We start from the raw sequence: 22,363 nt of genomic DNA, 5'->3' as shown, positions 1-22,363 counted from the left end.
GCATTTTTTTTTCTACCGAGAAATTCTATAATACATTTGAAATAGTTTAAGTTCCTAAATGATACACCATGGTCTTTGTAATATGATAAGGATGTACTCAAGAAGCAACCATATATGGACAACTGATGTTTATTTATTTTCTTTATGTTGGCATTAGACTTCGCTGTTTATACCTTACCAGCACTGCAGGGATCCCTGTATTCTTCAATAGTGAATTCCTCTGAAACCAAAATGATAAAACAGAAAGAGTGAAGACATTCAGTAATAAGCATATGGGCAGTTAATTGTAAATAAACTGTGTAAGCTAGGAAAAAAAGTATAAAGACAGTTATGGAGCCAATGGAAACGAATGACTTCTGTACTAAACCATGCAGGACTAGTGGAGGGGGCAGTAAGAGAAAACTGGGCTTGGATACAGAAGTCAGGGGCAGGTTTCACAGATGGAAGGTTGTCTATGGGATACTGTATGGCCCTCTTCACAGCTGTGTTCTCTTTATTGGAGTTTAACTTCCTCTCTGAACCGTTGCTCATTCCAAGAAAGAGTAGTTTTAACACTACCAGCATGTTATGATGCCGGTAAATTTCTAGTTCCAAGTCATGAGCAAATGGAAGAATTTCCTGATATATTACAGAGTTTCCCAAATTTTGTGAGACTACTCAAGGCACGAGTCAACAATGGATCAAATTTGGGGCACCTGGGGAGCTCAGTCAGTTAAGCATCTGTCTTCCACTCAGGTCCCCCCAGCCGGCTCCCTGCTCAGCGGGGAGTCTGCTTCTCCCTTTCCCTCTGCCCCTCCTCCCAGATCATGCTCTCTCTCATGCATGCTCTGTCTCTCTCAAATAAATAAAATATTTTTAAAAATGGATCAAATTTTAGGTGTCATATCACAAGTCAGTACTGAGGTGTTTTTTAGTTATTGCTATTCTACTTATATTTCTGGAATATTTCACTCCAGAACAAACAACTTTATAGGAGAATTTAGAAAGAACTGATCCCCTTATTGCTTAATAAGAATGGTTCAAGACTAGTTTAGGGGGCACATGATTATCCAATGACCGTAAACTCACTTTTTCTTCTGGTGAAAGACTGTGGGATTTTGTTTGAGTTAAGGTGACCCTTTACCAGGTTAGCCAGGTTTTTCCTTTCAAAACTCAGCATGTCTGAATCCCACTCACCTGTTTCGTAATAATCATAGGCTTTTACAGTAGCTGGTTTTAAATTGTCAACTTGGATGTCTTGTTCCACTGAGAAGGAGAAACTCAGAGTTTGATTGGTTAGCTGGAGAGACAGAAAAACTGAATTGGAATCAAAGATTAACCTTAGTTTCTAGTTACCGTCCTCTCTTCCTATGAGATTATCAAACCTTACGGTTATGCTATCCATCTGTATCAAAACCTATGGAAAGAATGGGACATTTTGAGAATTGCATAATACACTCAATGGCAGATACAAGAAGGACAAAAGAGATGATTCTATGGACAAATGTAATAAATCGAGCCTTGTTGACCAATCCAGGCTTCATTTCCCTCTACGGCTGTTTTCTTCTCCTTCACTTGTGTGTGCAAAACATTATCCAGAATCTGGATTGATGTGTCCACTACTCCAGTAGTTTCCAGCAGAGTCACAGAATCTTACCTCTTCAAAGTAAATCAGGACATGGTTGGTGCTCACTTCAGTCCTTTGAATCTGAGGCTTTTCTTGGAGCTGTTGACCAAGAGTATAAGCCAGACATATGGGATGAGGAAATTCCAGGCTAAGAGCACTTTTCAGGTACTTATGATCTAACTGGCTCTTCAGAAACACCCAAACTGCTAATTGTGATTTCTTTGAGAAAAATAGTAATATTTATTAAACCCTTTCTCTATTATCTGTCATCTCTATCATCTATTTATACCTATGTATCTCTGTATCTCTCTATCATCTATCTACTCTATCTCTAACATATACATTTTTGTGATATATGAGAGAGAATTACCCTTTCCATATAAAAAGAAAAAAGGAAGAATATCACATTTATCATATGTATGTGCATATATGAATTATATATTTTTATATTATACATATGTATATATATATATTTCCCTTTTAAAAATATATGATAATTCAATACCTCTCCACATACCTAATGTCTCAAGGGCTGCTGGAGCATTATTAACCATGTCTATGACTTACGTCTTACACTGGAGACCACATAATGGTGACACCCACTATTAAAATGATGGAAATACTCTAGAGAAGTAAGTGTGAGGGAGTAAACCTTTTGAAAACCCAATAAAATTGACAAGCATAAATGTCAGGATTTATCACGACTTTGCTATCTGTAAAGGATTTAGGCTTTACCTTTCTCACGGATGATTTCGTAGGTATGAAGCCTGATACCATCTTCACGTCAACAATGACCATGTTGGAGCTTGGTCGTTCCCCGGTGTAACTATGAAGGCAAAGCACACGGACAAGGCATTCAAACAAAATTCTCTGGAGTTCATTCAAGACAGAAATTCCCCCTTCTCTATTATTTCTGGTGTTCCCTATCCTTAACTACCACTCAGCTTCCCTATCTATTCTATTTGTTTCTGCTATGCTTATTTGGAAAACCCATCATTATGAACTCACACTCTGCAGGTATGGCAACATCATATGCTCAACGTTAAGGCTTTTCGGTACGAGTGAAGAAAATTTTCTCGTTAGTAAATATTGCAAGAATTCCATATTCATATTGTGTGACTTGAGACAATGGAATTCCCCCGCAAAAGAAAATCAATTGCTCCATATTCTATAAAAGGTCTTACCAACAAAAGGATTTACCTAATGTTGATGTGAATCTGGAATTTCCTGTGAGCATGTACTCCATCACAATTCTTGGGGAGAGTATCAACCTTCAGAGTGAAGGGGACTTTCCCTTCTTTCTTGGGCAGGATGTTATATCTCAAGGATGTCTGAAACAAATGGGAAAAAAAATCCTTTATCATTGCACTCAAATAGTCTGTCTCTCTTTAGCGCACATTTCCTTTTCCATTTGGAGATTCATATCCAATTCTTGAGGCTTTTTCTCCTCATTTGTAGCATCCCCTAAACCCTGGAAGTCTCACCTGGAGATACACACATCCTGACCCTGACACGGTCGTGCTGTACTCCCCTGGAATCTCTGGCAACCCGACCTCCTGCAGCAACAGGCGATTGGCATCGTGGACTTGGAATTCTTCAAAGAACTTCTCTGAAGACTTGACAGTGACTACAGTTGCTTTCTCCCTTTTACTGAAAGTTGCTGCTCCATATTTGGACAGGGCTTGGAGAGCTACCACAGTATCCTGAAAAAAGATGGGGCAGAAATCACAGGAGTGCAGGTAACAAAATCATACTGGATGTAAATCATATCAATACTACTCTCTCTCAGAGTTATTTCATGACAAACACTAGACCCGTTATTAACATAAGCTATTCTATGGACTTTAGGGGGACATAAAAAAATTTCCCCATTCAAGTAGTTTACACTATACCTATGGAAATTAGACCCACACATTGACAGAGAGCAAAGGCTATTTCAATAATTTAGAAATTTGTATAATAATTTTTGTTGTAAACATTCAGAGAAAGGAGAAGAAGGCAAAGCTAGATTAGTAAGAGAAGACTTCCTCATGAGAAGGTGAGTAAGAAGACTTACTTGAAGAAGGTACCATGAAGAAGAAATAAAATTATGTATGAATCACGAGAAAGGTTTATATAGACAGAAAGAGAGGCATCAGGGACTACCAGGGTGGGAAATATTATGTGGAGACATAGAAAAAGGAGAGAGCCAATTCCAGAAAAAGTGAAGGGATTAGCTTAATTAGATGGCAATATTTGTGTTTACTGGGAGAGAGTAAATATTTTGAATAACATTATTAGATAATTTTAGTCTTTGGATAAAAAAAGATTTACTTTATCAGGGAAGTAATTTTATGAAATATTGCTTTAGGAAGACTGATTTATTTTCCATTTGGGGGTCGACTAAGGAAAGAAGATATGAGAGACTGTACAGAGGATTTTATTCAATAATGAATATATAAAATAAAGAGGCTGGAACCTTTCTGGTGATGGAGGAATGGAGAAAGTATGAATTAGAAATATTGTCCGATTATTCAACTCCTAGAATATGGTTGTGTCTATACATGTATTAACATATTTATTTTTCTTCCTAGAGGCTCTCTCCACAGACCTGAGTGGAGGAGAAGCCCCCATTGGGGTTTTGTTGCTTGATGATCCATTTCACAATACGTGAGGCCACAGACAGGTCTTCTGAAGATGGGGCTGGCCAAGCAGTAAGATAGGCAAGGAGCAAGTACGAAGTCATCTCCACTTCAACAGAAGGAGCCCGGGGTTGATAACAGAATGTCGTAACGTCTTCAACTTTCCCAGGACGCTGCCAGTGGATTGAGTCCTCTTTGAAATAGAACAGAATGTGATCTTAAACTTAAAGAATGATCTTAATTAATTAATTAATTAATTTTTAAAGATTTTATTTATTTAATTGCGAGCGAGAGAGAGAGAGACCATGAGCAGGGGGGAACGGGTAGAGGGAGAAGCAGACTCCCCGTTGAGCAGGGAGCCCGATGGGGGCTTGACCCCAGGACCTTGAGATCATAATCCAAGCGAAGGCAGACGCTTAACCAACTGAACCCCCCAGGCGCCTGTCAATCACTGGTGATTTGGGGGGTAAATTGTGCAGTAAGCAGCCCTTACCTTCTTTCACAGCGTCTTTGTCCAACGATTCAAGAAGCTCACTTCGCTTGGCCTGCTTTCCTGCTAGGGCAAAGGCATAGGCCAATAATGCCTTCGTATAGACAAGACTTCCTTGGGCCTCTGAGATGGATCCCCAGGCATTTTCCAGGCAGAACAGAGCATTGCGGACAACAGGGTGCTATAAGGCAGATGAAAAGAGACCTTTAGATAGCAGAAGCAGGCTAATGAATTGTCCACAGGCTAACACCAGATTAAAGGGCACAGTGTGTCATGTAACATCATGGGTTCTGACCGGAGAATAATTTCCTCTGCAGCTTCCAAAGGGATCTGGTCTTTTATGGTCTAGTGAAATATACCAAAACTAAATAACATGAAAACCACAACCCATTTTCCTCAGAGAGTCATAGTTTCATGATTTGTATTCCTTATATTTGTGAGGGAGATACAGGGACTGTGCTGGTACGTACAGTGACAGGTAGTGGCACCTCCAGCAGAGAAATGGTGATGTAGGCAGAGAGCGTCAGTTCATCATCTACCCCACCCTGTAAAGATCAGAGGCAGAGATGCTCAAACACTCCAATATTCATTAGCAAGAGCTGGCTCATTCTACTTATCCCCCTGCACACTCTTCACTAGAAAGCATCTTTTCTCGTGCAATATTATTGATTTTTCCCCCTTTCCCCTCTACCCTCAAATTCTCGGATCTGTCCCAAGTCATTTCCCCTCACTTTTAGTAATATATTGGGGGTTTTTTTTTTGCACAGTATTTTATAATTCACTAAAAAACTGCTAATTTATTGTCAGATTTCAGAAGCTTTAGAGAGTACCATCCTTCCTCAAAGCTATGTTACCAAGATGTGAGGAATCAGCAGGAGGGTCTTTGCTCCTACATGTCACTATTTTCAGGGACCAGAACAAAACGAATGGCACTACCCTAATAGCATTGTTTAGCAGTGATCCGGAGCGCTGGAAACAACCATTTTCCTTCTGTCTCTGTGCGAGCCAGGTGAGGGCACTGGTGATGTGTGACATCTCCACAAAAATGTGCGACCGGGCTTGAGCAAAGGACTTGAGCACAAATGCAGTGAGCCTGCCCAGCAAAGGAGAGACAGACATGAGGACCATCTCACACTGAAAGCTCACTTTGGGCAACTGCACTCAGACATTGGTCTTTGCCACCTGGGGGAGGAAACCGTTGGGGAGAATTGGTGGGGAGATGCCACTTGCACGCTAAATATTCTTGTTTGTTCATCAAATATCTGAATTCCCTTTTTAAATCTCAACTTTATTGGTTTCTCCCGAATTGATGCTTTTCACTTTTTTTTTTCTCACGAAATGTTTGCTGGAGGCTCTGAACCTTTCCATCACCCACACTGCCATTTCCTGAATGATTTTAATAACATCACAGTCTCTTTCTGTCTTTTCCCTCTTCCTTTCCCTTAATGCACAGTACAGAAGCTTCTCCTACTACCATCTCACATGAAAACACTTTCTGCCTTATATTTCCATTGGGGGGCTCTTTATTTTACTGCTATTTACTGTGCTATCACAGATGGCCTGTGTTCATACACGAAATGGTGAGATCACACGGTAGTGATGACAGACATATGGATTTTTAGAGGATAATTTCATTTCCATGAAAGAACTCCAGGTATCAGAGAATAATTATTTCCAGAATTGCAGAATAGAATGGATCTATAGCAAGCATGCGGAAATAATGATCTTACCAAGTGTTTCCCTGACTTCTGCCATTATGATCCCCAAAGGTGCTGTATGAACCATCACTGTGCTTATAATTCAACTGCCTTTGGTACCCTGAAGAAGAAATATTCATAGATTTATGAAATAGCAGAGACGTTGGAGAATAAATCAGTTTTTTCCTCAAAACTTGGATAGGAATCATAGGAAAACTACTGTTTTATTAAGATGTCTCCAAGGCTTGATAATGCCATTGAATTTTCTGGTAGTAGAGGGGGACATTTCATTGGTTGTCACAGCAACAGTGATTATTAAATCTTAACCAAAAGGATGCTGATTTGAGTTCACTGAGAGAGATATTTAGGAAACCAATTAAGATTTCTCCTTTTGGGATTATTGCTCACCACTGATGAGGTAGCTGATGGCTTTGGACTTGATAGTCTCTGTCAGCTGTCGTGTCTCATTCAGATAGTTCAGAACATAGATGTTAGGGACAAAAAGGACCATATTTTGCTCTCCACAACCATACGGCATCTGGAGAAGATTATGAAGATTTTGCACTGCAGAGCCTAATATGTCACCTGGGGAATGAAAGACATTAAAAAAATCAGAGGAAGGGTGCCTGGGTGGCTCAGTCATTCAAGCGTCTAACTCTTGGTTTCTGCTTAGGTCATGATCTATCTCATGGGTCATGGGATCGAGCCCCGTGTTGGGCTCTGCGCTCAGCAGGGAGTCTGCTTAAGGATTCTCTCCCTCTGCCTCTGCTCCTCCCTCTACTCGCTAGCGCGGGGCGCTTTCTCTCTCTCTCTCTCCGCCTCTTTCTCTCTCTCTCTCTCAAATAAATAAACAAATCCTTAAAAAAAACCAAAAAACCGGGGGAACTCAGAGCTGGTTTCTGTTGAGATAGGAAGATAGATTACTAGCTAAACGAGAGATCAAATCATGTACGGAGGGAAGGACAAGAAAGCATAAGAGCTGAAGAAAAACAAGAAATAGAAAGGATAGAGAAAAGCGGGACAAAGAAAGTCAATGATTCCAGGTTGGGAAAAACAATGGCCGGGCACATCTTTTCTGATGAACCGCTTGTCTGCTAAAAACCGTTTTCAAATCTATTAAGAAGCATCACCACCTAGTCAGTCTCTGAAGATGAGGGCACAGAGAAGTGACCCTTCTTACTCTTTCGAGTATGTCCAGGTATAATAAGTAGCACAACATCTATTCAACCCCCTTTCTGACCAATATACAACGCGATTCTTAGCTTAGCGCTCTTTCTCTCAATCCGATGCCTACAGCCAGTCTTCATTAACCGTGGGTGGTGAGGCTGCGTGCACTAGAGTAATGAGACGGACAGCTGCTTGCCTTGGGCTGGCCGACTCACCCAAAACCGAACATGTCGCCCTGGCAGATCCTTCAACCACATCTGAAGGAACTTTTAGTGACAACTTTTCAGATACACCAGTTTCTAATGAAAGAACACAAATATATATAAGGGAAGGGAAAAAATGAGAGAAATATTCTGTTTTTTTGAAATTTTTCCTTTTGATCAAATTCTAGCCTGTCATGTCTCTTGATCATTCTATAATTTTTTCGGTGCAATCTGCGTTTCTCCTAAAGTCATGATTCATCTCACAGTGAAGTTCATATTAATATGTTTGTGCTTAATTTTTACAGATTTCCTTATAAGCATATACCTTATGTTATGCTTATTTCTTTCCCTTCCTTGTTTATGTTAATACTTATTATTAGTGTTTTTTGAAAATAACATTCATGTCATAAATATGTGTTAAGTGTGTGCTATATGCCAAGTTCTGTTTTAAGTGCAATGATAAAACAATTTTCAAAAAAATTTCCTGACTTCCCAGAGTTTTCACTTTAATGGGAGTAAAAAGATAACAAATAAATATTTAGTATGATAGATGCTAATAAGTTCTATAGAGAAAATTAAAGCAGAGTGTTTATATGGGTGAGCTAGTCAGACAAAGCAAATCAGAAAGTGTAGGGTGTGGGAAGCAGTTTCCCCTCTTTGATAAAACAAAATCATAGGTGACTAGAGACTTTACGTATGTCAAGGAGTAAGATTTATAGATATCTGGGGGAAGAGACTTCCAGGAAGAAGGAACAAAAAGTGAAGAGATTTCAGAGATTAGAGCATGGTGGCTGTGTTGCAAGACCAATCTAGGAGTCCAGTGTGGGCAGAGGAGGGTGAGTAAGGGAGAGAGTAATAGGATATGAAGTCATGGCGGTAGCGAGGGTTTGGAGGGGACATTGGAGACATAGGCTTTAACTTTCAGGGATATGGGAAACTCTAGGAAGATCTGAACAGAAGAGGCACATGATCTGAAATGTGCTTTACATGATTCCTCTTGCTGTAGGGGATCAAGGAAAGATGACCAGGAGACCCGTTAGGAGGTTATTGAGAAGATCCAAGAAAGAAAAGACTAGAGTAGAAGTGGACATGGTGAGAAGTGGGAAGATTCTGGATATAATGTGAAGGTGGCACCAACTAGATTTGAAAGTAGATTGGGTGTGGGGTATAAGAGAAAGAACATAGTAAAGGATGACTCCAAAGTTTTTATTTCAAGCAAGTAAAAAAACAGAATTTCCATCATCTGAGATGGAGAAAATTGTAGGAGGAGTGGGTTTGTGGGGACCAGCAGAAGAGCAGTTTTGAACATGCTAGTTTGAGATGCCTATTAGCCTACAGGCCTGTAAGTGGAGATGATTATGGGCAACTGAATACACGAGTTTGAGTTAAGAAAGCAGTGTGGACCCAAGTTGTATATTTTGTGGTCTCCAGTACAAAGTTGTTATTCGAGTTCTGTGACTAAATGAGATTATCAAGGGATGCTTCTAGAGAGGAGAGATCTGCACACTGAGCATTGTCCTCAAGATGATTCTAGATGGTGCAGAGTTGAGTATTTTAATGGTAATTTTTATATGATTATATTAATGGTATTAGTAAAATATTGGTTTCCTATACATGTTAGTGAACCTGAAGTTCTTCTTCAAGTAACTTATACAAGTAAATTAAACTTGAGTACCTTTAAACTATTAATTGAATAATAAATAGTACTATTGCCACATAAATATTTTAATACTTCAAAAATTGTTTCGGAAGAAGTTTGAAAAACACAGGGGTATTGGAAAGAATCCTATTCTATGGTCATCAGCTTTAGTTCTCATTATTAGCCAGGAGCTTTTAGGTAAGTCTTTTAACTTCTACAAGCCTTCATCAGGAAAAGACTGTTCTGAATCAAATATCGTTAGATTTGCACATGGGAGAGTACACTCTTTTTTTTTTCCCAGAGGAAAACATACCACGAAGAGCATTCTAAAATTATATACTTTGGCAAGTGGCTTAACATGCGAATTTTGTCTATTTTTGACACTTACCTGATGCACAGAGGAGTGTGTTGAAAGTTTCTTCCTTTTCTATTCCTTCAGGCTTTATATTGAAAAAAAGTGAAAAAGGAAGGTCATACTGAATGTATAGGAAAAAAAATCTATCACTTTAAAGCAGAGCGAAAACGTTAGTAAGAAGCTGAGTTGTAGATGCATCTGTATTTTGTGGAGTGAAATGTCACTGTCACAGACATATTATATAATGCTATATAGTATAATAAGGGCTCTGAGACTCAGAGAAAGTTTATCGGCATACCTCAACTAATAAGGGCTTGATTACGGTATCCTTCTGTCCAAGTGCTGGGACTCTTGGCACCTTGTTGCCACACAATTCCTGAGACTGCAGGGCTTCCACAGTAGCTGTGAAATTCACCTTTCCTGGGGAATAAGATTCTTAATGAGTTGAACAGTGACTCTATATTGCATGGTTTGTCTTTTCAAGTATCTCCTATACTGCATATAATTTTCTGTCAATGCATCATTGTTGAAGGAGGAGGAAAAAGAACGTATCTGGATCAGAGCGGAAAGCACATCATTACAACATAGGAAGCAGGATTTGTCAACAACTTTACCACTTACCCAGTGACTTTGGGGTCACAGACCAGGACATAGTTTTCTGCCTATTTGCACAGACACAGGGAGTTTCTTCATTCTTTTTCGCTAGGTCCGCTGACTTGTCAGGAAAGGCTTCCAGCTGCCAGCTGACCTGTCCCCCATACCCACGCACAGGTTTGAGAAAGAACACAGGTAGAGGGGCAATGACGGGGCAAGGAGCTTCATGGGACAATGGGAACTAATTGAGAGGCTTTGAGAAATTGTTCAAACAAGGTAAATCCTGTCGAACACTTTGTAGTTTAATGTTGCCAATAGGGAACTGAAAAACCGACAAGAATTGAGATATTCCCAGGGTTTAGGCTTGTGCCAACACAACAAAGAGATGTTTCCTTTAGTCAGAGTGAAAAAATAATCAGGTGGAAATGATGTCTGAATTTAGGAATACGCAGAAAAAATAAAGCCCCAAATGAATATAACCTTACCACCTTGGACCAGTCAGGGAGCTTTTGCTCTTAGCAACTATTCCATCCCCAAATTAGGCTACATCATTCTTCAGCTATGATTTGCTGGGAGATTACCTAGGAGACCTGGATATTAAATGGCAACTGTGTGTCTCCCTTCCACTTTTGCTCACTCCCAGAGAAGTGCCCTTACCCGAATGCAATGGGACAAATAGTTGAACACGGTGGCTTTGAGCGTAAAGGCTTCTCCTCGCACCACAGAGTAGGGGAGAGTGAGTTCCAGGAAGAAGGGCTGGAACACTTGAAGAGAGATGACGGGAGAGAGACCCAGCCCTGTCGACCCGGACAAGCAGAGTGCGCTGGCCTTCCACTCCGTGATGGTGTCAGGGACATTCACTGCCAACTCATTTCTACCTGATGAACTAGAGAAAGGAATAAGAGGAAGCCTTTGTGAGTCAATCTTTTTTTTAGCACGGACCCAAGTTGATTGTGGAGCATGCTAACCTAGTAACCCAGTAGAGTCAATACTAAACCTGATCCTAGATTCGGCACTCCTGGCAAAGTCTCCGAAAGGTTTTCCTTTCCTTTTAGGGGCAAGGGTAGTTTCCCACTTGGCATGATTTTAGATATCTCAGGACCAAATTAGAAAAAAAAAATTGCATTGTTGAGCTATGAGATCAATGAACTATGAACCTAAATGTTTACCAGAAAGAAGGTGAGCAGAACCCCAAGGCTCAGGAACGCCAGAATCATGGAGGATGAGTCACATCTTTTCCTAAATGAAATCCTGGGCAACACACAACTTACTCGAGTGGCACCAAGTCCCAGATCCAGGTCTCAGGGAAGTACTTCCGGACTGTCTCTTTCACTTCCACGGCTGGAAGATTCTCTCTGGGGAACATTGGATAAACTGGTCCTGCAATACCACGTGCTAGAGGAAAGACTGTGGCAGAACCATATGAAGGGCCCAATGTAAACCTCATTTTTATCATGAATGTCTAGTTGCCTAGTTCTCAAGTAGAATAAGGTATTTGCTCAGGGAATGTTTATTATTGGAACAGCTCAATCTACCAGCTTGTGACCTAGTTCATTTATCTATTTGTCCTCTAGGAAAGCTAATCCTATTGGTTCTTCAAAGAGTCTGGAGGTAAATGTACTTTCCTCTGGACATGAAAGCAAATATAGCTCTCTAGAAGCTGATTATTCAGGGGGTAACAGGAAGAATAAAGAGTAATTTAATATACCAAATACTCCTTTTATGTTGGAAGGATGATCACGTGTTCTCCATTTGCAGTGAGAATCAAACAAGAAGGATGAATAGGAGCTACAGCAAGAGGGTTTCAGAAATGCTTTTTTATTTTACAGTGACTGAGATACAGACAGAAACTCTAGGATATAGTAAAGTATGTGTTACAGACAGCAGAGACTCAGTAAAGGACAGAAAATGACCTTCAGATTGAAGTTCAAAGAAGAAGAAATGAACTTCAGAAAGAAGTCCAAAGAAGACTTCACCAAAGTAGACTTTTAGATGATCATTGAAGGATGAGAAACAGAGGAGAATGGAAGAGGCGTTTGATGGAAATGGCTCTATTAATACACACTCAGAGGTCAGAAGGGATGCTCCACAGGGAAAATGGAGCAGGATGTCTATTTTAGGGCTCTGTTGAGTAAATCGTAGATGTAATTATATAATAAAACTCCATGAAGATTAGGACAAATAAATTAGATCTGTTAAGGTAGGAGTTAGACTGATTTTAAAAAAAAAGTGATACTTTAGAGATCAGAAGATAGGGAGCACAGGTATAAATACATAAGTAGAAATGTGACATATATATATTTTACATATATATAAAATAATATCATAGGACATGCTTTTTTAAAACCTTAAGGACGGTAATTCTATGAATTCTGGAAATAGCGACCATCTATGAGAAATAAGTGACATGATAAAAGCCATGTTCAAGCATGATAATGCCTTTCACAGTATCCAGGACAGATTGAAGTGGAGAAAGACTGGAGGCAAGAAAGGTAAATTAGGGTGGTTTTTAAGTCATTTCCTTATGAAATAATGAGGCACAAGACTAAGGTGGAAATGAAAAGGAAAGGATGGATAGGTGACAAATACAAATGCAAAATTTGCAGAGAGCCTTACAGAATATGTGGGATAAGAATGCAATGATGGGGGTCCCTGGGTGGCACAATCGGTTAAGCATCCAACTCTTGGTTATCATTCTGCTCAGGATGTGATCTCAGGGTCGCGAGATGGAGCTGTGTTGGGCTCCATGCTCAGTGGGGAGTCTGCTTCTCCCTCTCCCGCTGCCCCTCCCCCTGCTTGCGCGGGACACCTCTCTCTCTCTTGCAAATAAATAAATCTTTTTTTAAAAAAGGAATGTAATGATGGTACTCTGTTTTCAGGTTTTCTGGGTCATTCTATGAACATGTTTTCTCTTAGAATTGGAAAGAAAATACACCCTTGGTATTAAGAGGGATATGAAAATAATGCAATAGTGCTTTTCAAGTATTTTTTTGAAAAACATACTATTCATGGAATCATAATTCTGTTTTCTTCTTTTATAGTCACACATATGCTCAGTAACTTTGATGTTGTCACTTTGATTTTAGATCGGAAGAAATTGAACCTTTGAAAGTTTGAGTGAGTCTGTGAATTTTCAAAGTTCCATATGTCCTACCATGCAGGAATGTGATGAGAACAGGTCCCTTTGCTCTTAGCACAGTACTCTTTTTTCTGTACACAGAATTTTGTTTTTCTTTCTCTCTTTTTTTTTTGTACACAGAGTTTTCTTTCTGTTGAGGGAATATTCTCAGTTACTCCTCTGTTGCCAACTAGAACTTTATTCTTTGTCTTTTAGGTAAATAATTTCTACTGTATTAAAGTATTTCTACTGTATTAAAGTATGTGTTTATTTTTAAGAAACACTTTATGTTAACACATTTCTTTTTAGGAAGTAGGATTAGTAGATATTCAGACATGCAGTGAGAAATTTCTCTAGGCCTGACAGCAATCGTAAAAAATACTCAGAATCTTTTCAACTTTCCCTCCTTTCCAGGTATACTTGAAACACACTAGGAGACTAGTAGTATATCTGCTAAAAGTTGGATTATTCTATCAAATATAGAAAATCACTTTGATTTTTATAAAAGAATATGACACAGATAATAAATGTCCGTATGATTCTTCGTATTTCTCAGCCTCCCTTGCAGTAAGGGCAGATGTGATATATGCCTTTTCCACAGCTGACCAAAAAAGGTCATGTGCGAACCAACTCCTTTCCCATGGTAATGACCTTCAGTGCCACACTGGAGATGGAGTCACAAGGTGGAAGCAGAATGGGTATCCCCGACTCACTGGTAACGAGCTGCTCCGGACAGCTACTGGACTCAAAAGCAGTTTTGTGTGAGCCAAAATAAAACTGTCATACGCTTAGTCACTGAGATGTGGGGGTTTGTTACTGCGGTATAGTCTGTCTTATCCTGACCAATGTAGCTGTTGAAACCACCCTGGATAAGGAGGATTTGAAATAGCAAGATCATTGAAGTCTAGGACAAAATGACAGTCAATTTTGATTTCAGAGAGAGAGAGAGAGAGAGAAAAGAAAGAAACAATGATTTCTTTAAAAATCCCATTTTTGGGGGGAGGGGGAGATGTTGTTTGGAGAAAACTTACCAAGAAGTTGCTCCACAGTCACAACATTTATATGCAGAAAAACATCATTTTTTTTCCTATTATACTAGCAGGAAAATAAATCTCACCGTTACTTCCCGAATAGGCCATAGGCATTCCTGGACGTGGCAGAAGCAGCTGACAATGCGGCTTGTGGACTTTTGAGTTGGTAAAAATATTTAATCCTGCAGACTGGACGAAAAAGAACTATGAAAGCGTACTGGCAATCCAATCTTGAGAGTGGAATATTGCCTTACATTTGGACTATAGGGGCCAAGGGCAGGCTGCCCCCAAATGTCCCACATGGCATATTGATTATTTTGCGTTGAAGTTATTCGGGAGACAGCTGGTGCAAGAACACTCAGTGCCTCCTCTGGCCCCCTCACAGCAGGAAACATATCTCCCACATGAGAGGTACCCTCCTGGTACTAAGAACGAAAAAAAAATCCTTATCACCAGAGATAGAAACTTTAAAGCCAAGAAAGCTGTAGATAAGAAAGCTTAAATAAATAAAATCTTAAAAAAAAAAGAAAGCTGTAGAAACAAGCCCTGTTATTTTTGTTTTCTAATCTATGACTTCAACCCAAATTCCACTTAGAATCCTAAAGCTCCCAAACATCTGTTTTCCTTATCCTGTCAATTTCTCCTAAATTCATTGTGTCATTGTTTAAAATGTATAAGAACCAGGAGCTTGTTCATTTCTTTAGGTCTTGGTTTCATTATTGGGCCTTCCTGCACACATAATGAAACTACTTTTTTCTCCAGTTAGTCTGTTTCATGTAAATTAATTCTTGGTTCAGCCCGAAGACCCTGAAGGAGGGTAGAGGAAAAATTTTTCCTCCCCTACATTATCACACTTTCATTATTATTATGGACAGAGCTCATAGGACCCTTGTGAAAATTCCACACAATAGGGAACAGAGCTATTTTATAAATAGGAAAACAGATTCACAGAAAGTCCAGTTCATCCAGTTAGTGAAGAGAAGTTAGGATCAGAACTCATGTCTTCTGATTCCTATTTCTGAATTTTGTGTGCTATAAGCTGATGCCCCTTTATATTTTGCATCCAAGAAACTAAATATTTTACACTAGGATGTTTATCTTCCCTTTCTTTTCTCCCCCCAAACAAATATAACGCGTACGTGTGTGTGTGTGTGCGTGTGTGTGTGTGTGTGTGTGTGTATCTCATGGCTTTACTGTACAGAGTAATTTGTTTCTTTTCATTTGAAATTATAGGGTTGCATATTGGAGATTTTTCTTCACGGTCTTAGTAAAATTGGCTTTGTTCATGTTTTATTGGAAAATATGCCTTTCCCTGAATCTCTATACTCAGTTCAGCTCTTTCATAATTTATTCTTACCTCCTCTCTTCCTTGTTTTATGTATCTTGAATCTCTGCATCCAAAACAGACATGCAGATGCCTACACTATAGCCTGATTCCTACAGCCCACCTGGTTCCAACTGTTTTTTTCTTCAATACTAGTCACAGGTAAATACTACTTGCTGTCTTATCTCAGAGTACTGGGAAATTGTGGGATACTTGGGCACCGTTTTGAGTGGCAGGACACTGTCTGTAGTGGCATGATATGGAATAGGGAGAAAGACATCAGAAATACATGCTTAAAGATTAAACAATTAGCCAGTAAACCTAAAAAGTCCTCTACCTATCCCTACCACCAACTGATCGATGATTCTGGAGGCTCCAGAAGAGGGAGATTTAAATTGCTGTCTGCCACGCGGCTACAGAATGACATGTTTTCCTCAAAGTATAAAGAGAGTGGTTAGTCCTTCCGGTGGTGATAAGATTTAATCTCACAATCCAGATAAACTCTCCTTGCATAACACTGCCTCATTACAGTTAATCTCAAAGATAAACATTTTATCTAATATACCCGTAATGCTAGTGTGACTACCCAAGTTTTGTAAATCTTTTCTTCCTGAAAGGCTACTTCCAAGTTTTCCAGAAATTTTGCTGTACTGAAGATGATGAAAGTATTATACTTTTGTATTCAGTCATTTATTCATTCAATACGGATTTATTGTGCAGAAGGCTGCTTGCTATAAGGCTGCTGATAAGGTATTCACTTTCCAAGGATAGCAGAGGTACTATGGAAAATGTTTGGTTATTCTCACATACTAGAATCTCTGACAGAGGCTGAGAGGAGGATATGACAGTAGTAAACGGCTTTGGGATCAACTTGGTTAAGGTTGTGGGCTCTAGGGGCGCCTGGGTGGCTCAGTTGTTAAGCGTCTGCCTTCGGCTTGGGTCATGATCCCAGGGTCCTGGGATCAAGCCCCGCATCGGGCTCCCTGCTCTGCGGGAAGCCTGCTTCTCCCTCTGCCTGCCACTCCCCCTGCTTGTGTTCCCTCTCTCGCTGTGTCTCTCTCTGTCAAATAAATAAATAAAATCTTTTAAAAAAACAAAAGGTTGTGGGCTCTAAAAGTACACCCTTTGTTCTTTAAAGAGCCAGATAAATTGGTGATTGAATATCTGTATGTATACAAAGTTCTCCATTCCTCTGAGGGTTCAGTATTTCTCTGTTAATCTTAGCTTTGTTTTAGGGGGCACAAGATCAGATTCTAGAGCTTAGAAATCCACTTGTTCTCCATTTTAATAAAGACTTAAAACTCGGTTTTGGTTATATTTTCAGGACGCTGAATTACCTCAAAAATACTGTAAACATCTTCATCATCCAGGATCTGTTTTGGTGTGTAAACGATTCCATTGTGAATTATGTCTTCTGCAATGATACATTGCTCATCATCTTTGGTCAGGGGACCTCCATATCCAACGCTAGAGACACTCTTTACTGGTAGCAAGTCATAGACCTACAAAATTGAGAGAACAAAGGGAAAACTCTTGTTTTGTTTTTTAGTTTTATTTTAAGTGTGATAATGTTCAATTGGAGATTTAAAAGATCGTGGGGCTTATTTAATACTCCCATGCCAACACTATAAAAAGGAACACAGACAATCATGGGGAGATAATGAAAGTCATGGATCCTAATCCTCTTGTTGTACAAGAGAAATGAATACATAGAGAAATCTGATTAATTGACCAATGTCTCAGAGCCCATTTTGGTTGAGTAAGAATTAAACTGAAGTCTCCCGTGTCCTAGCCCAAATGCATTTTTTTAAAAGGAAGCCGAGGGGCTTCTGGGTGGCTCAGGTCATGATCATCTCAGGGTCGTGAGATCAAGCCCCTCATCGGGCTCCATGTTCGGGGAGTCTGCTTGAGTTTCTCCCTCTCCCTCTGTTCCCCTCCCCTACTTGCATGTGCACTCTCTCTCAAATAAGTAAATAAGACTGTAAAAAGAAAGGAAGCAGGGCGCCTGGGTGGCTCAGTCGTTAGGCGTCTGCCTTCGGCTCGGGTCATGGTCCCAGGGTCCTGGGATCGAGCCCCGCATCGGGCTCCCTGCTCAGCGGGAAGCCTGCTTCTCCCTCTCCCACTCCCCCTGCTTGTGTTCCTGCTCTCACTGTCTCTCTCTGTCAAATAAATAAATAAAACCTTTAAAAAAACAGTTTAAAAAAAAAAAGGAAGCAGAAAATGTGAACAGTAGAGAAGTGTGATGAGAGAACAAAGCCATTCATAATCCCATCACTCAGAAATAATCACTGTAAATTCTTGATTCATTTCTTTTCCCAGTTTATAAAATGATTAAGTTGTTTTTAACTCTTACTGTTTGGTTTGTTTGTCTTAGTCTACTGTTTCAGGACCAACTTTAGCTTGAGAAAAAACTAGGTGCACAGGCAACCGAGAAATAAACCAACTGCAGTTCACTTTTTGCCCAGAGCCTAGTGTCGGGCCACCTGCTCAGTCACATAGTACCCAGGCCATGAAGCAAACACTGGCCTCCGTGCGGACCTCCAATTCTGGCTGCGTTCAGCTCTTATCTATGCTACTCCAATAACCTACTAACCGTTTCTGTTCTTTCATCCTTGCTCTCATCCTCTCAGCAGCAAACAACATCTTCTTAACAGAGAAATCTGAATTGTCACTCTGCTGTTTAAAACTCTTCAGGTCTGGGATGCCTGCTTGGCTCGGTGGTTAAGTGTCTGCCCTGTGATCAGGTCATGATCTCAGGGGCCTGGGATGGAGCTGTGACCTGGGCTCCCTGCTCAGCGGGGAGTCTGCTTCTCCCTTTCCCTGCCCTGCCCCCACTCGTGCTCTCTCTCTCTCTCTCTCAAATAAATAAATAAAATCTTAAACAAAACAAAACAAAACAAAAATTCTTGAGATTTACCACAGCATTTACCGTCAACTCCAAATTCCGCTCCAGGCTAACAAAGCTCGTCACAATCTTCCTTACTTTCCATTTTACTCATAGCCTCTACTATCCTTCGCTCCCCACCCCCCACTACATATTAGGCCATTACCTTTTCCCTTTAGAGCACTCCAGTCTTAGTCTGACCTCAAGACTTACAGGCACGCTGCTCTCATTCTTTTTCATGCCTCCCCCTAGCCCTTTGTTTCCTGACCCTCTAAGAGGACACTCCTAATCACTATTTCAAAAAATGTCCAACTCGTTTTTTCTGTATGTCAACATTTTTTTTGTTCCTTTCATTATACTTAGCAAAATTTGGAACTATTGGGGCGCCTGGGTGGCTCAGTTGGTTGGGCGACTGCCTTCGGCTCAGGTCATGATCCCAGGGTCCTGGGATCGAGCCCCGCATCGGGCTCCCTGCTCGGCGGGAAGCCTGCTTCTCCCTCTCCCACTCCCCCTGCTTGTGTTCCCTCTCTCTCTGTCTCTCTCTCTGTCAATTAAATAAATAAAATCTTTAAAAAAAAATTTGGAACTATTACATGTTTATTTGTTTCTGTTGCTTGTTTGTTTATTTTAATACCAAATAAGACTGTAAGTCTAAGATGGTAAAAAAACCACATCTGATTGTTCACCAATAGAACTCCTGTTCCCAGAGCAGGCTCCAGCCTCTAGTCAAGATGCAGTGAACATTTGTTAGATAAATAAAGGGATGATGAAAGTAAACTACAGGGCTTTTTGGAACGTGCTTCGTTACAAGGGGCATCTCTAAAGGACAAGTTTGAATGGAAACTCTCTTTTGTCCATACTTCAAACCAGTGAGTAAGTGCCTAGATTTTAGGGAAAGCTTAAAAATCAGGCATTTCACAAACTATCTTGAAACGTGGTGCATTAAAGGTGACATCAAATGAGAAATTTGATTCCAATTCCACCCTTAAGATATATTTTTGGCCTGTTCTTTTTGTAGTGGCTTGATCTATCCAACTATGTTTTCTTCATTCTTAAAATTAAGGTAATAATACCCACCTTAAAGAATTATTCCTCATGTATTCAATGTGTTGAACATCTTTTATGCAGGAGGTACCGTGCTAGGCAGGGAATGTGGCGGGGCAGCCATGTTGCTCCCTCACTGAGAATGTATTATAACAGAGAATGAAGCGAGGTGAGACCTGTGAAGCCCTTTGTGCCAGGTCTTTTGTGGAACTGAACCTAATTCCATCTCATACATAACTTACTACGCTATGCCTGACACTCGGAAGAATGTGTCCTCAGTTGCAACCTCCAGTTTCTCAAGCTGGTCTTCCCATTTGTGCATTTTCTGATATGCGAGGCTGAAAGGGGACTCACCGACTGAGGGGAGAGCTCAGCTTCAGGCTTCATCAGCAGAACACTCTGGTCTACGGCACGGAGGGCACAGAGGGAGTGAGGAGTGGCCGTGACCTCCAGGTTGTTGTGTGAGGCTGGCAGGCTCTGGGCTTCGGAGAAACTCAAATTTACCTGTAAAGAAGATATGATTATGGCATTCAATTTACTAAGTATTACTACCTCAACACTCTCTTCTACCCCAGGTTAGGACTAGTTCTTTCTACACTTGGCTTCTCTTCATCCGTTTTAGACCAGGCTTAAGAGGTGCATACACCTCGGCACTACTGGTTAACTATCTCTGGAATAACTTAGACATGTGTTCCCAGTTAACTCAGGTTTCCTGCTCCTTCTATAACTGGTGAAATGTAAATTGGTGTTGGTCACATTGAAACAGAATCCTGAATGGGAATAAGAACACACATGCTAACAAAGACACATACCTTGTTGTGGTTGACCTATCTCTGTGCAGTGGTTTTGCGGTGAATGTGTAGTTTGCATGGTGCTATGAAAAATCATGCGCTACCTCTGAGACCAGCCACCTGAAGTCTCCTCCAGGTGGCAGTCTTAGTCATCTGACATTCTAAAGGGGTGTGGTACTGTTGATCGCGATCGGGGATTTATTGGATCATTAAAAAAATTGAACATCTAATATACATCCTGAGAGTTAAACGGTTGAGAAAATTCAAAGAACTGTGAATAAAGCATAAGAACTACAAAATAATGGAAAATTGTGCCTAATTTTTTCAGAGATTTGATTCTGCTTTGGCCAGAAGAAACTCACTGATAAGTGAAACTATCAGTTCCCTATGTTTATGTAAACATTTCCTGAGTAGAATCTGAGTTTTATTTTATATTCAAAATATAAAATAAAACAAAATCATTTAAAATCTAGATACTGTAGTAGCATCAGGTAACTTTCTAGGTTCTTGAACTGCAAGTTGATTTGGATTGGAATGAAATGTCAGTAGGTTTAGTGAAATAATATTTGGCTTGGATTGCTGAAATTAACTATGATAACCCTGCTATGTGATCTGTGAATTAATGTAACGGTTGGATTCATGTATCATGAAACCTATATGAAAAATATTAATTGATTTATCCTTAAATGAAATAATATTCATCTCTAGGTACACCTGGGTGGCTCAGTCGGTTATGCATCTGATTCTTGGTTTCAGCTCAGGTCATGATCTCATGGGTCATGAGATTGAGCCCTGCACTCAGCAGGGAGACTGCTTGAAGATTCTCTCCCTCTGCCCCTCCCTTCACTTGTGCTCCCTCCCTCTCTCTCTCAAAATACATAAATAAATCTTTAAAAAAATGAAGTAATATTCATCTCCAGAGTTCAATATATTATGAAAACACTGCTTATGGAGAATTCTGTTTTAAGCATGTTTGTTTTTATTTTTAGAAAATTTAAGTTTATTAAAATATGTTTGTGACTGCCTATTTCAAATGAACACATGAAATATTTGGGATATAATCAACTGAAAATACTATTAATCAAGAAGTGGCTATGTTGGAAAATGTAAAATGTTTTATTGATAAGAAAACAAAAGAGAATTTTAAGACATACTTTGAGAGTCTTCACTTAACCATATTAATCAATGTTATCCTTAATAAATAATCATATCCAGTCAAGAATGACAGGCAATTTAAACTCTTACATTATATTTAACATGTATCCTAAATCTACTATTTTTAAGATAAGAAAGAGGGATATGAATTTTGAATAGAAAATGTTTTTTCTCTATCCCTATGAAAATTGAAGAAAATAAAGTATATTATTGATTTGAGGGAACACACATCTCCAACTGACCTGGATCTTCCCCTCACATTCTCAGTCTGTTCTTCACTCTGTTCATCAACCTGTCAGGTTGTCTACCTTCTAGGGTCCTCAATTTGTAACTTTAATAACTCTCTTTTCTAACTTTTAGTGGTAAATAAAAATAGTCAACTTTCTTCTAAATACTTTTATTTTTTCATAGCTTATCTCTACTTTTTTTTTTTTTTGAGAGAGACAGAGAGAGAGAGAACGCACCCACGACCCTGAGATCATGACCCAAGTTGAAACCAAGAGTCAGACGATTAACAGACTGAGCCACCCAGGCGCCCCAGCTTATCTCTACTTCTTCTTTTTTTTTAAATATTTTATTTATATATTTGACAGAGAGAGACACAGTGAGAGAGGGAACACAAGCAGGGGGGAGTGGGAGAGGGA

The 22,363-nt window shown here is 39.8% G+C and overlaps 1 protein-coding gene across 2 annotated transcripts in view; it reads right to left on the bottom strand.

The window, feature by feature from the left end:
- The window catches only part of LOC112830045 (pregnancy zone protein-like), a 45,660-nt gene that overhangs the window by 1,438 nt on the left and 21,859 nt on the right, over positions 1–22,363 (bottom strand). Inside the window, exons 15-35 of one of the 2 annotated variants that reach the window (XM_073878002.1) lie at positions 20,128–20,277; positions 17,183–17,347; positions 14,608–14,710; positions 11,644–11,779; positions 11,030–11,258; positions 10,400–10,526; positions 10,077–10,198; positions 9,812–9,863; positions 7,797–7,880; positions 6,823–6,999; positions 6,448–6,535; positions 5,654–5,810; positions 5,188–5,262; positions 4,721–4,898; positions 4,197–4,420; positions 3,091–3,309; positions 2,807–2,937; positions 2,342–2,432; positions 1,637–1,705; positions 1,177–1,279; positions 179–220 (exon numbers count right to left, since the gene is read on the bottom strand). In XM_073878002.1, the coding sequence (XP_073734103.1) occupies positions 179–220; positions 1,177–1,279; positions 1,637–1,705; positions 2,342–2,432; positions 2,807–2,937; positions 3,091–3,309; positions 4,197–4,420; positions 4,721–4,898; positions 5,188–5,262; positions 5,654–5,810; positions 6,448–6,535; positions 6,823–6,999; positions 7,797–7,880; positions 9,812–9,863; positions 10,077–10,198; positions 10,400–10,526; positions 11,030–11,258; positions 11,644–11,779; positions 14,608–14,710; positions 17,183–17,347; positions 20,128–20,277 (2,722 nt within the window). Of the gene's footprint in view, positions 1–178; positions 221–1,176; positions 1,280–1,636; positions 1,706–2,341; positions 2,433–2,806; positions 2,938–3,090; positions 3,310–4,196; positions 4,421–4,720; positions 4,899–5,187; positions 5,263–5,653; positions 5,811–6,447; positions 6,536–6,822; positions 7,000–7,796; positions 7,881–9,811; positions 9,864–10,076; positions 10,199–10,399; positions 10,527–11,029; positions 11,259–11,643; positions 11,780–14,607; positions 14,711–17,182; positions 17,348–20,127; positions 20,278–22,363 lie in introns of those variants that run through there. The other variant, XM_073878003.1, reaches the window with a different exon arrangement.

The sequence above is a fragment of the Callorhinus ursinus genome, unplaced genomic scaffold, assembly GCF_003265705.2.
Source record: "Callorhinus ursinus isolate GAN/ISIS: 27379988/994484 unplaced genomic scaffold, GSC_fseal_2.0 scaffold27, whole genome shotgun sequence".
Taxonomy (NCBI): domain Eukaryota; kingdom Metazoa; phylum Chordata; class Mammalia; order Carnivora; family Otariidae; genus Callorhinus; species Callorhinus ursinus.
The sequence above is the reverse complement of the archived record's forward strand: the minus strand, read 5'-3'. Positions and strand labels throughout refer to the sequence as shown.